We start from the raw sequence: 14,287 nt of genomic DNA, 5'->3' as shown, positions 1-14,287 counted from the left end.
ATCTGTCCGTAGTAGTAGCTGGTGAAATTGATAATTATCAGTATCTTGGCAATATACTTATATAGATTTTAAAATCTGTTCCCAATAAATTTATTTGTAATAAATGCCAATTGAAGTGAAATCTATGATGTCATATTTTTGTGACAACTTCTTTCTATGGCTGCCTCTAAGTCATAATGTATCATCTGTATAATGTCCCATAATGTCCCATCTGTATTTTTATCTACTTTATTTCTTGACAAATTCATTGCTTTATATATCCATCAATTTCCAAGTTGATAATAAAAATGTTGCTTCTTGGAACTGTATAAATAATCACGCCCCCCCCCCCCCCCCCCCCCCCCCCCCCCCCCAAAAAAAAAAAAGATTAAAAAAAAATTAAACACCAAAAAAACCCCCAAAAACTAAACACAACACCATTGAAGAAGCCAAACAAATCTTATTGATAAAGGGAAGTGAGAGAAATACAAAAGATGATGAAAGATTTCACTCTCATCATCTTAAGTATTTTCATTTTATGTCTTAATCTTCATCTCTCTGCTGACAGGAGGAATATCTGAATTGTCCACATCCTTTCTGTAATATAGTTAACATTAATGTTCAATACAAGGGAAACAATCCTTGTATTGTGTTGTCTTGTATTGTTTCAGTTATGATCCTTTGATGATCCTTCTTTTTTATTGTGTTCCTGTGCATAATATTCAGTTCCGGAATAAACACTTCCGTTTTTTTGAATCTTGGAAGTCAGCCATGATCAACAACCGGTCTTATAAAGTTATCTTCAATAATCTACAACACTTTCTCTCTGTCAATCAACCCTCTCCTTCTTTAAAGAGGGTTTTACGGCACTTGCAAAACATTTAGATCATTTTAGTGCCAGTAGAAAGGAAGAAAATGGGATTGCCAAAAACACTATAAATTTATAATTGAAAGCACACAAGAAATAATAGTAAACAGATGTAGATTCCAAAAGCACACTATCAGTGTAATTAGTTTGAGATCACCTAATAGTCTCATCCAGACACCAGAACAGGATCCCATTACGAACAGACTCAAATGCTTACTTATACTTTCAAAACAACAAAAAGAACAATATGTAACAGAGAGATAATTTACAAGGATAAAAAAAATATCATCTTACAAAACTTAACATTTATAATTGAGCTTTTAGTATATAGCGCAATATTCACTAAACGTGCTCAAAGAGCCTTACAAGGGGTCCCTGGCCAACAGCAACACATAACATGTAGGACGAGACATGACGCCTGTTAGGTGGTATTACTATTTTTTAGGACAGAGACAACGCTGTTAACGGCCAGGTACTCCTTTTACACCTGAGTATAGTGAGAGAATGTGAGTAAAGAGCCTTCTCCAAGGACTCAACTATGCGCCGAGCGAGGCTCGAACCCAGGACCTTCCGATCCGAAAGCGGATGTAATACCACAAGACCACATTGCTGCAACATTTGACTGTTTCCATCCACCCACGGTTTTCCACAAGGACCAGGACAAAAGCGGGTAATCTCATTCCAAGTCAAAGACAGAAAGCAACTCAGAAAACAGATATAATAGATAGGGGTATGGAAGACACCATGGGATGTCACCCAGAGAGCTTGTTTTGCTGAACAAAATTATGAATAGTATGTGTGTAATTGCATAGAATTAGAGTTTACAAAATCAATTTTTATGTTAGGGGGTATGACGTTTCAGGGAAAATCTGGAAAGTCTTTAGAAAGAAAAGAGTTAAATTGAAGCTCTTTAAACAATTTTTAATCAGAGACCCCATTCTAGAATTTCGAAAAAAGGAGGAAAAATAGTTTTTAAAAGATGAAATAGTGCGTGAAGCGTAGACTTTAAAATAAATTGGCCTACAATAATGATATTATATATTGGTTATTTCAGTTTTTCTAAAATACTCATCAATTTAGACATAAAATCCAATTACTTATCTCTAAAAGCAGGTCAACTAGATTAAGGGATGGAGGATGAAAGAGAGGGTGCTCTCAGTGTGTGCCAAATTGAGCACCATGTTCAAGTCTGGACTATCGTGAAAATAGCGGGATTCTGCTATAAAGCGGAAGAATGGGGTCCTGTTTAATATTTCCCTTTTTAAGAATCTATCATGTCATTAGTTTTTTTTTTAATAATTTAAAAAAAAATTAATATATTAAATTAAAAAGTTTATCTACCTCCTGTCACTTTTTGTCGTCAACAATTTACTCCATATAGCAGTGACCAGATGTGTCTGTAGTTGACGATGTTCCATTGTGGCAGGATGATGAAGGAAACGGTCCAATTCCAAATAAAGACTTGATGCGCTACCACCTGTCTCAGCCACTGGGTTTGACCTGGAGAAAACATTCCTATTGTGTGAATCGAGTTTTACTTATTAATAAAGTAGTCCTTTAGAATCATAACCGACATTATGTGTTTATGAAACACCAAAGAGGAGTTAATAAGTAAGTAAGTAAGTAAGTAAGTAAGTAAGTAAGTAAGTAAGTAAGTAAATAAGTAAGTAAGTAAATAAGTAAGTAAGTAAGTAAGTAAATAAGTAAGTAAATAAGTAAGTAAGTAAGTAAGTAAGTAAGTAAGTAAATAAGTAAGTAAGTACGTAAATACGTAAATACGTAAATAAGTAAGTAAGTAAATAAATAAGTAAGTAAATAAGTAAATAAGTAAGTAAATAAGTAAGTAAGTAAGTAAGTAAGTAAGTAAGTAAGTAAGTAAGTAAGTAAGTAAGTAAGTAAGTAAGTAAGTAAATAAGTAAGTAAGTAAGTAAATAAGTAAGTAAGTAAATACGTAAATACGTAAATAAGTAAGTAAGTAAGTAAGTAAATACGTAAATACGTAAATAAGTAGGTAAGTAAATAAATAAGTAAGTAAGTAAGAAAGTAAGTAAGTAAATAAGTAAATAATTAAGTAAGTAAATAAGTAAGTAAGTAAGTAAGTAAGTAAGTAAGTAAGTAAGTTAGAACCATAAGGTTCATGGAGTTGGAGTTTATCCCAGTTTCTGTGGCATGAAAGAGACAATAGAAAATTGCTTACAACCCTTTAGATAAGACACTAGAATATTGCAAAATACTTTCCACCAGATCTAACAGACCCAGCTACCCATTCACTGTTGGATAGACAGGGGATCAGAATAAAAATCTTGATTTCACCGGGATTTAAATCAGTCTCTGTGCATAGGAAGGGAGTGTTTCTACCAACTGAAATATTGGGACCCCCAATTGCACTATGGAGGTCCCTGTATCAGTATTATCATAAACAAAATCTTTAATTTCTAAAATCCTGTTTCCTTTCAAAATGAGTGTTATGTTCATCGCTGCTCAAAAATGCTTGAAATTTTCAAATTGTTCAAACAGGAAAGAAATCTTTTAGAGCTGATAAATTCCAGTTCTTCTAAAACAATGATGATGATGAAGATGATAATAATAATAATATGATGATGATGATGATGATGATGATGGTTAGGTGACATATTTTGTTTACTTTTTTGCTCCATTCTGCACTGATTCAACAATAAAATATGCACACTTTTTTATGAGCTCATCTTCCAACCAATGGCCAACCAAGGGAAATATCTGGGCAAATTCTTGGAAAAGAGGAAGTGCGTGTTGATCCTGTAATGAAAACAAACAAAATTATTTTTTTAAATAATAAAAATAGGTGAAAATTCATCTCAAAATCTACTGCTATTTTTCAAGATGTGTATCATACAGAAGAGAGTAAACAAAGTCTTGAACAAACGCTTAGTGAAATAAAAAGAACGGTCAAAGTTGTGGAGAGAGAAAATATATATAAAATGAGTAAATATGACTGATATAAAAGGGGACAACACAAAACTAACAACGTTTCAACCCTTGGCCTTTATCAGGAGACAAACGACGAGACACACAAATATTGGCAACTGTGGAAATAATGTATGGAGAGGGTATTGACTGTGGATGCGAGAAGTGGCAGAGAGAGAGAGAGAGAGAGAGAGAGAGAGAGAGATAGAGAGAGAGAAATAGAGAGGGAGAGCACAGTTGAGTCCTTGGAAAAGGCTTTTTACTCCCAAGCTCTCACTGTACTCAGGTATGAACTGGGTAACTGCCCACCAACAGTGTTGTATCTGTCGGAAACAAAATTTGTAATATCGCCTAACAGACATAATGTCTCTTCCTTCATACTAAATATTGCTGTTGGCTGGTACCTCATGTAAAGCCTTAACACGTTCTTTGGATAGTGCTCTATATAAAAGCTCAAATCCTTTTTTTTAAAAACATAATAGGAGAAAAAGAAAAGGAAGAAGAAAAGGAGGAGGAGGAGGAGGTGGAAGAGGAGGAGGAGGCAGAGGAGGAGAAGGAGGTGGAAGAGGATGAGGAGGTGGAAGAGGAGGAGGAGGCGGAGGAGGAGAAGGAGGTGGAAGAGGAGGAGGAGGTGGAAGAGGAGGAGGAGGTAGAGGAGGAGAAGGAGGTGGAAGAGGAGGAGGAGGTGGAAGAGGAGGAGGAGGTGGAAGAAGAAAAGGAGGAGGAGATAGAGGAGAAGAAGAAGATGATGAAGAATATAAAAATTTACATATTCAGCCCTTGTAGCTTTGCTGACTGCCAAGTCCTCCAATAATTTTGCCACTAATTCGTTCACTTCGTCAGTGGAATTCCCATAATTATCCTCTTTGTTTACATTGCCAGTGAGCACCTGCCGTCTCTGTAAGATGACCTTCACCTTGGTTGACACGGAGACTTTCTGTGAAAAAAAAAAACAAACAAAAAAAACTCAACTCTTTGTTATTGTTTTTAGCCAGCCATTTTTATGAGTAGTTCTCACTATATTCCATCAATCAGACTAAAAACATTCAAGGTTACACACAGTTTTGTGTTTTGGTACTCCATATCTGACTGGCGGATGTTGTATTTTTTTGTTTTGGCTAAATGCACAGCATTGGTGACATTAAACTAGAATTTGAAAAGGGAAAGGAGATCAGAAATACAATAAAAGAAGAGAAGGTTGAATACAAAAATAAAATGGAGCGATAACTGAGATCGGGCTGCGCAAGGAAAGCATGGGAGATGATAAAACAAATGGGAGGAGTAGACCAAAAGAAACGAACATTCCCACAAGGAAAAACGAAAACTGATGTCAACAAATTAAATGATTTTTACTGTCGTTTTGACAGGCTCCCACCTGTTCACAACGGTTTGTCAAATGACAATGAGCCACCTCCAGATATTGAAGAAGAAACCGTAAGCTCCCTTTCCGGAGATGTAAAGAACATAAAGCACCAGGACCAGACAACATTACCGGAACTATTTTGAAAAACTGTCACCAACAACTGGCTATACCTTATACAAAACTTTTTCAAAGGTCAATCGATGAACAATCAGTGCCAGTACTTTGGAAAACATCGATTGTCGTTCCAGTTCCAAAAAAGCGTTGTCCGACCGTATTGAATGACTTCCGTCCAGTGGCGCTTACATCGCTTGTAATGAAATGTTTAGAAAAAATTTTAAAATCTGAGCTCCTACAAAAATGTTATGACCTGAAATTTCTAGATCCGTACCAATTTGCATACCAGCAACATCTCAGTGTTGAAGACGCACTATTAACCGCCACAAATTTGATCTCGAAACACCTTGACCAAACGCCCTCGAATTACGCCAGAATCCTGTTTGTCGACTTTTCGTCAGCTTTTAATGCCATGAACACAGATATTTTGCTTCAAAAGTTGTGCAGCATGGATATTCCAAACTACCTTATTAAATGGTATAAAGAGTTTCTGACCCATAGACCGCAATGTGTAAAATTGGGTGAACATATCTCCAACAAAAGAACGTTGTCGAACGGATGTCCCCAAGGCTGTGTGAGTTCCCCAATCCTGTACATCTTATACACCAACGACTGCAGACCATCCTTTGAAAATTGTTTTATAGTGAAATATGCAGATGATACTGCTATTCTTGGCTTATTAAAAGATAAAGTTACCGAAAAGAATTATTTCAAACAAATAAATATATTCACCGATTGGTGTAAACAAAATCAGCTTGAATTAAATGTTGAAAAAACGAAAGAACAGGTGTTTGGTGTAAAAATAAAAAACGACTTAAAGTGTGTGGCGATCGGTAAAGATGATGAGATAGTTGACTATTTTAAATATTTAGGAATAACCATTGATAGTTCCCTCAATTTCTCTCAACATATTAATATAATATCTAAGAAAGTTGCCCAAAGATTATACATCCTAAGGAAATTGAGAACATTTCAAGTAAGGAAGAAAACTATTTTAAGAGTTTATGACTCATTGATTAAAAGTGTAATTGCGTTTGGCTGCACCATATGGTTTGGAGGATGCCGACTTAAAGATAAATCAAAAATTTCAAAATCTATCAAAGAGGCATCAAAAATAATAAACCATCCTCTTGATGGAGTAGAAAGAATTCATGGAAAAGCAATAGAAAGGAAAGCATTCTCAATTACCAACAATAAAAAACATATTTTATACCATGAATTTAGTCTTTTACCATCTGGGAGAAGGTTTTGTCAGATTAAATGTAGAACTAACAAGTATAAATCAACGTTCGTTCCATCAGCAATAAAAATTTTGAATATTTCATATGGTACAGAAAAACCAAGGATTGATTCGTTGACTGATTAACTGATTAATTTATTTAATGTAAGATTAACTGACCAATTGATAATGATGATAATTTTTGGTGTCGAATTGCCACAATCGTAACAAATTGAAAACGAAATGAATATGTTTATGTTGTGTATATCGCACGTGTGAAAGAAAGAAGAGAGAGAGAGAGAGAGAGAGAGAGAGAGAGAGAGAGAGAGAGAGAGAGAGAGAGAGAGAGAGAGAGAAAGAAAGAGAGAGAGAGAGAGAGAGAGAGAGAGAGAGAGAGAGAGAGAGAGAGAGAGAGAGAGAAAATAAGTAGGAGTGAAATATCTGTTCAATCTTAGTTATCGTTTAACATTATAACAAGTGTAACTAAATGACAAATTGCCATATTTATGGACAATAAAGATCTATTATTATTATTATTATTATTATGAATAATTCTTGTAGAAGATGAGACAACACTGCCTGATGCCCGAATCAAACTCATCAATCACACCTTACCTTCATCAATGTCTTGGTACCCTTGTCCTCCTCACCCCCATGCAGTGCGACAGCAGCATGTTCTCGCCACTTGGGATAGAGCAGCATCTTGACATAGGCCCAGGTGATCAGCATGTCCTCTAGGATAGGAATCTCCTTCTTGGACTGTGGATTTTTAGGGAGAAATAAACACGAGGATAAAGTTATTTCCTATGCATTGTAGAATATTTCAAATTCAACAAATTTTATTTGTTTTGTTGTCTTGGACTGTGGATTTTTAGGAGGAAATAAACATGAGGTTAAGATTTCCTATGCATTGTAGAATATTTCGAATATTCAGAAATTTTTATTTGTTTTGTTGTCTTGGACTGTGAATTTTTAGGGAGAAATATACATGAGGTTAATTTATTTCCTATGCATTTTAGTAAATTTCAAATTCAGCAATTTTTATTTGTTTTGTTGTTATTATAATAACAATAATAATGATAATCATCATCATCAAAAAGAAACAAATCTCAGAATCAATCAAAGAATTTGACAATTCTTAGCTTATTAAAAATTGCATGACTGAATTTGTCAAATTCATTTTTGTTTTTAATTTTTTTTTAAAAAGCAAAAAAAACAAAACATAAAAACAAATAGAACGTAAGTAAATCTATGAATCCAGACATACTGTTTTATAGCCCTTGGCCAATGGTTTCAGCACACTGTGCTCTGTCTGTTCCAGTAGAGAGTGCAGCTTTTCCTCTGCCATACCCATGCTGTGCTGGTCAAAAAACTGAGTGTGAGACAGAAGGCAATTCAGAAGGAACAGGAGCCACGACAGCTTGGTGACGGTGGAGATTTCTGGAAGTTCAGACAAAGGAATGGCACCAACGAGATGGAATAACTAGTAAAAGCACAACAACAACAACAACAACAACAACAATATAAAAATGATCTATAATGGGAGTATGCTATAATTCTTTAAATGAAAATTTAAAAAAAAACAAAAGAAAAGAAAAATCTATTGGCAGATAAATGACCACAACTGAACAAAAACAGAGTGGCATAGTGATAATAACAGAAAATCCATCTATCTATCGATCTATCTATCTCATTCCAAAAAGAGTGGCATAGTGATAATAACAGAAAATCCATCTATCTATCGATCTATCTATCTCATTTTCAATGACCAAAGTTTGTTTACAACCCTGTTTAACTCCTTCCTTACCAGCATTCGTGTTCTCTGCTGTTGATAAAGTCAACTCTAACTTCTTTTTGATGTCGCTCCACATGTCCATAAGACTAGAGATGGGCACCTGGTTAAACATTACTTGAAGTCTGGATTTTGAAAATAACAAAAGCAAACCCAAACCTTATATGGTGCAACATCCACTAAACATAACAGATAAGGGGGATAGAAGACACAGCAATAGTGACATCTCCATCCAACAAGGAAGGTCCAGGACGCCATCCAATATTCACAACAAAAAAACACTTTTTTCTTTATGATCTACATGGCAGTAAGCGTATGTTACGGCTCTAGCAACACATTTATATCATCTCAGCACCAGTAAAAAGGAAGAAAATGGGATAGCAAAAAGTTCTAGAATTACAATCAAACTACCCAAGAAAAAGATAGACAAAGAGGGATTAACTCAAATAGGGAACAGATGTAGATTCCAAGAGCACACTATCAATGTACTTAGTTTGAGATCACTTAAATGTCTAATCCTGACACAAGAACAGGTCGCCACTATGAGAAACACACTCAAATGTTTTACAAATATGTAAAACAAAAATAATACAATGCATAACAGAGAGATGATTTACAAGACAAAAAATATCATGTCCCAAAACTCTAACTATACATATGCCAAAGAAAAACAAAAGGGATGACAGTGACAGTTGTGTTGGTAGTGGACACTGATATGTTGGCAGTGGTAATGGCAGGGTCCACCAAATCTTTGAAATTTTTTTCAAGACCCCAAAAAAATTTTCAAGACCCCATCACGCGGCGGAAAATTATTCCGCCATGCGTCAAGAATGATTTTTTAAAAAGCCATTTATCAATAATAAAATATCATTACTTCTTTAAATTAGTGCACATGTACATTTACTAGTGTAGCCTTCAAAGAACAGATGATTATACTAGCTATTTATTAACCATTACATCTTACCCCTAGATTCCTTGCCATCAGTTGATTCAATTTTGCTTTCTCTTCATGATTCATCAACCATGCAAGAGTACTCGGCCACATTTCCAATAATAGAGAGGTCCAATCTTTTCATTGTTCACTTTACTATTATACACTATGTACAAGACTATTTACAAACTGTCCTTCCTCTACAACAATTTCAAGGAGGCCTCCTTCTCCTCAAGTTTCTTAGAAACGGAGGCCCAACAACTTCCTCTTCTGCTAGTTTCATTTCCCATTTTTTTCTCCACTGCTTTTTTTTCTCCTCCAAATAAGCTTTGTACCTTCTACTGGCTAATCCACATGACTTAAATAAATTGTCACCAATTCAAACTTTTCTATGCCACCTATGTGCCTCACATAATCCTTGATTTTGTTTTCCCCCGACTTCCCAACCCATCACAAAATTCCGGACATTTTCCCGACTTCCCAACCCATCACAAAATTCCCGACTTTTTCTCGATTTCACGACCCGGTGGGGACCCTGTAATGGTGATAATAACGATATATATCAAAATTCATTTCTTTGTAGAAAATGAGATTTGCAAAGCAAAAATTCAAATTAACCGAGAATGAAATTCAGAAACAGATAAAGGCAAAAATGTTTAATGTACGTCATATCACCCCTGTATAAAACTCCAAACCAGGTAGTCAAAACCGAGATTAGAACAAATTCTGATTTAAAATCATTCTCACTGTAATTAATTCACTGCTTTTATTGTATTTATGATTTTTGAACTGCACAAACTGATCAATGCAATCAAGTGTTGAAGGAGAATTCACAAAAGAAATATTCCGTGGACATTTTTCTATCAATATGAAGTCTTTGAATATATAAATAATTCTCAAGATATTGTGCATGGTCAAAAAAAAAGAGCTCTCTGATAACTGAGTCATTCCTCTCGGTGTGATTAATTAAACAGTAAATCTGCTTTTTTTATCATAAATTGAAGGAACAAAAGTGTCCACAAATAAACTTACTTTTTCTTCAATTTGTTTAAGGAAGAGCTCATAATTGGGATTGGCACTCCAGACAATATGACTTGAAGCAAACACTGATGCAAATATGGAATTCTCCTCAGCTTCAAAAACGTATCTATCAGCTGTGACAAAAAGGAATCTCTGGCCTGTTCTATGCTTTCATTTTCCTGAGGAGAAAAAAGAAAATCAAACAAATATTTATACATTGTGGATCCTTTCTTTACCAGTCATTCCTCAGTATAATTATTCATCAGATATACCCTTTGCTAAAATTTGTAAAACATGAACATTTTTCACAAGAAAAAAAAAATTGAGCCCTTTATATAGCGCAATATCCGCTAAACATGCTCAAAGCACTTTACAGGGGGTCCCTGGCTGACAGCAACACTTAACATGTAGGACGGGACATGACATTTTTCGGGACAGAGACAAGGCTGTTAAAGGCCAGGTACTCATTTTACACATAAGTACGATGAGAGAATGTGAGTAAAGAGCCTTTTCCAAGCTTTCCGATCCGAAAGCGAGTGTCAAACCACAAGACCACAATGTATCTCGTCATTAAAAGGAATCACCCTTATATCATAGAAAAAGATCCAGATCCATCTCGCTTCCCATCAACGTATGCCTTTAAACAACCAATACTTTCATCTTTTAAAACAGCAATTCACCATTACCGGCCAAAGTCAGCCAGAAGATTTTTAAGAGCCAGTTTCCGAGCCTTAGCCAGAAAAAGGGGATCCCTGGTTTATGCAAAATAACTAGGCAATATTAATGATATGCATCATGGACACTTTATTATTGTTGCCATACAGCGGAGTCCACTTAAGGTACTCTCGTCAGAACCAGAAAATTTGTTTGTTTGTTTGTTGCTTTAGGTCTCTTCCAACACAATTGAGGTTATATGAGAGACCGCTGAAACAAAAAAACAAGCAATCTAACAAAAATAGTACAAATGTAAATCAAAATCATAACCTAAAGATATCATAAGCTAAATTATAAATAACCAAGAACAAACAGGCAGAAGAATAACAGAAAAAAAAAATATCCCCTGTCAAAAATACAATCACAAACCAAAGAAGCAGGATAGGCTAGTAAAGAGAAGAAGAAACGACATCACTATCGGATCGTACACCCATGTGAACATCATAGGTATACGATTCAAGGGTGATGCTCCCATCCAACCACCCGCAGAACCAGAAAAAAAAATCATCTTAAGAAAGGTTTATCTTATCCATTTTTAAGGGAAACAAAAGTGATGTTTTGTCTATCAGAATCATAAATCAACTTAAACATGACACTTATAATTTTCCAATTGTATTGTTGAAAGAGCAGGAATGAAGAATACGAGTGATGAAGCCCAAAGAAAGAGATAAAAATACATCAGAGGGATCCAGGGAGAAAAAGAAAACATATCTGACCCGACACTACCAGGTGATATACTGATGAAAGAGAGAAAAAATGCTGAAGGTTGGACAATAGGTTGAACACAGCCATCATCATAGCTTGTCGCTCCAACACCGAACCCACTCCACAGCATCTGTGGAACAGACTTGACCTATGTCACGGTCAGTGAAGCTGGGCCTATCCTGGCATTCTCTAAGGATGTGCTCCATAACACAGCCATTAACATAGTAGAATGGAACCGGCAAATCGAGGTCTTATGTGCAACCTGGCACGAAGAGGTAAAGTAAGTAAAGTATTGTTGAAAGGTCCAAAAGTCTTTTTTTTTTGTTTGTTGCTTTAGGTCTCTTCCAACACAATTGAGGTTATATGAGAGACCGCTGAAACAAAAAAACAAGCAATCTAACAAAAATAGTACAAATGTAAATCAAAATCATAACCTAAAGATATCATAAGCTAAATCATAAATAACCAAGAACAAACAGGCAGAAGATTTACAGAAAAAAAAAAAATATCCCCTGTCAAAAATACAATCACAAACCAAAGAAGCAGGATAGGCTAGTAAAGAGAAGAAGAAACGACATCACTATCGGATCGTACACCCATGCGAACATCATAGGTATATGATTCAAGGGTGATGCTCCCATCCAACCACCCGCCCAAAAGTCTTTCTAAATTACTTGAGACAATAAAGTAAGTCCTATTAAAAGTCTTTCTAATAGGACTTATTTTATTGTCTCAAGTAATCCTTCAGAGCCATTGGACCCATGGAGCCGGAGCTTATCCTGGTTTCTATAGCATAGAACGGACAATAGCAATTGCTTGCTACCCTTGGAATAGGATGCTAGTCAATTGCAATGTACTTTCCACCAGGTCTAACAGACTCAGCTACCCAATCAATGTTGGGTGGACAGGAATGTCAGAAAAAAAAAAATCTGCACCTGAAATCGATCTGGGACCCTCAAACACACAGAAAAATTATATAAAGTTATATAAAATAGATGATCCCTCACTCCATGATAAGATCCAAATACTACAAACCAGACACTCACCTTGTCAACCTTTTTCAAAGCTGCTGTCAAAACTTTGGTCAGATACCTGTCTATTACCAATGGCCTCAGAGTTAAAACAGAAGACATGAAACCAAACCACGACCTTTCGCTGGGAATTAAATAAAAACAGGTGTAATGTAACGTGTGAATTCAATTATTTGTTCTAGCTTTAAATGTGGACAATTAATATCAATGTCATTGTGCGGCCATGTGGTCTCTGCGGTTATGTGGTATGACACTCGCTTTTGGCGCATAGTTGAGTCCTTGAAAAAGACTCTTTACTTACATTCTCTCATCGTATTCAGGTGTAAAATGAGTACCTGGCCGTCAACAGCGTTGTCTCTGTCGGAAAATTTGTAATATCGCCTAACAGGCGTCGTGTCTCATTCTACATGTTTCATGTTGCTGTTGGTCAGGGACCATTTGTAAAGCGCTTTGAGCACATTTTAGTGAATATTGTTCTATATAAAAGCTCTATTTTTTTTTTTTTTTGGACTTAACTTGTTGAGATGAAATCCCCAGTTCAAAACTTAAAATCGTCCTCAGATGTGTTATTACTATGCACTCTTCACAACAAATTAAAATGATACTAAGCTGCTAGAAGCTGTGGACTGTAAAAAGTAATATTTAATGTGTAAATTCTAATCTAAAAAGAAAGCATGTAATTTGACATCCTTTTTAATCTAATTTGGGGGTTATAATAGCTCAGTGTTGGGGCACTGGCCCAACAAGCAAAGGTACCAGTTTTGGTCTGAGATGTGATTGAGATTTTTCCCCAACTCTCTGTTCATACATCAGTGATTGGGTAACTGGGTCTGTTAAATCAGGCAGAAAGTGCTTTAGTTAGTGACAGACTAGTGTCCTATCCAAAGGGTAGTGAGCATTTGTAGACTTGACAACTTTTCAGAAACAAAATTCGGGAAAAAATCTGAGGAAAATCCGTATTGATGATGATGATGATGACAATGACGATGATGATGATGTTAAATATAAACTAAAATATTAAAAAACCTAAAAAAAAAAAAAAAAGAAAGAAAAATTAAATCTTTCAAACACATTTTTCTAAAAGAACTTTAAGATAATATTATCTTTTACATACTGGAAGTGTGGTAAAAAGAATTCGAGAACAGTTTGTAGCCAATTTGTAAAATCCTGTTGTCTCTCATTGGCAAAAATGTCGCAGCCAATCTCCACGCAGGTCTTGAACAATTTCTCAAGGCATGCCAGTTTCATTTCTAGGTTGTCAGTGTCCTTGTGTATTCGCAAGAGCTGCGTGGCATATTTGAGAATGAAGAAACAGGCATTGGAATTATCTCTGGGAATAAAAGAGAAGAAAAAAAACCAAAAAAAATACAATAAAATAAAAATATGTCTGTAATAAAATAGAGGTTATGCATTGAGCATTAAAAAAAAAAATTAAATTAAAACTCTCCTTTTTAAAACTTTTTTTATTTGGGCTTTTCTTTTCCTTTAAGGCAGTGTAACATTTTTTTTGTTCCAACTAGGTACCCATTTAACACCTGGAGACAGTGAGAGAATGTGGGTATTATTCATTATTATTATCATTATAATTATTTATTCTCAGCATCATCA

General features: G+C 35.3%; 1 protein-coding gene across 1 annotated transcript; it reads right to left on the bottom strand.

Annotated features, from left to right (window-relative positions):
* Positions 1-515: 515 nt before the first annotated feature.
* LOC144960971 (uncharacterized) lies at positions 516-14,050 on the bottom strand. Its single transcript, XM_078894335.1, has 10 exons — positions 13,794-14,050; positions 12,695-12,803; positions 10,242-10,408; positions 8,294-8,403; positions 7,754-7,926; positions 7,102-7,245; positions 4,560-4,727; positions 3,492-3,622; positions 2,189-2,347; positions 516-576 (listed from the first exon to the last, which is right to left on the bottom strand). Exons 1-10 carry the CDS (start codon positions 13,925-13,927, stop codon positions 516-518), a joined length of 1,356 nt encoding a protein of 451 aa, XP_078750461.1. The 5' UTR covers positions 13,928-14,050.
* Positions 14,051-14,287: the final 237 nt, after the last annotated feature.

This window comes from Berghia stephanieae, unplaced genomic scaffold (genome assembly GCF_034508935.2).
Source record: "Berghia stephanieae isolate SIO BIC M18660-M18661 unplaced genomic scaffold, UCSD_Bste_1.3 scaffold1135, whole genome shotgun sequence".
NCBI classification, from domain to species: Eukaryota; Metazoa; Mollusca; class Gastropoda; order Nudibranchia; family Aeolidiidae; genus Berghia; species Berghia stephanieae.
Note: the sequence above shows the minus strand (reverse complement) of the source record. Positions and strands in the feature narration are given on the sequence as shown.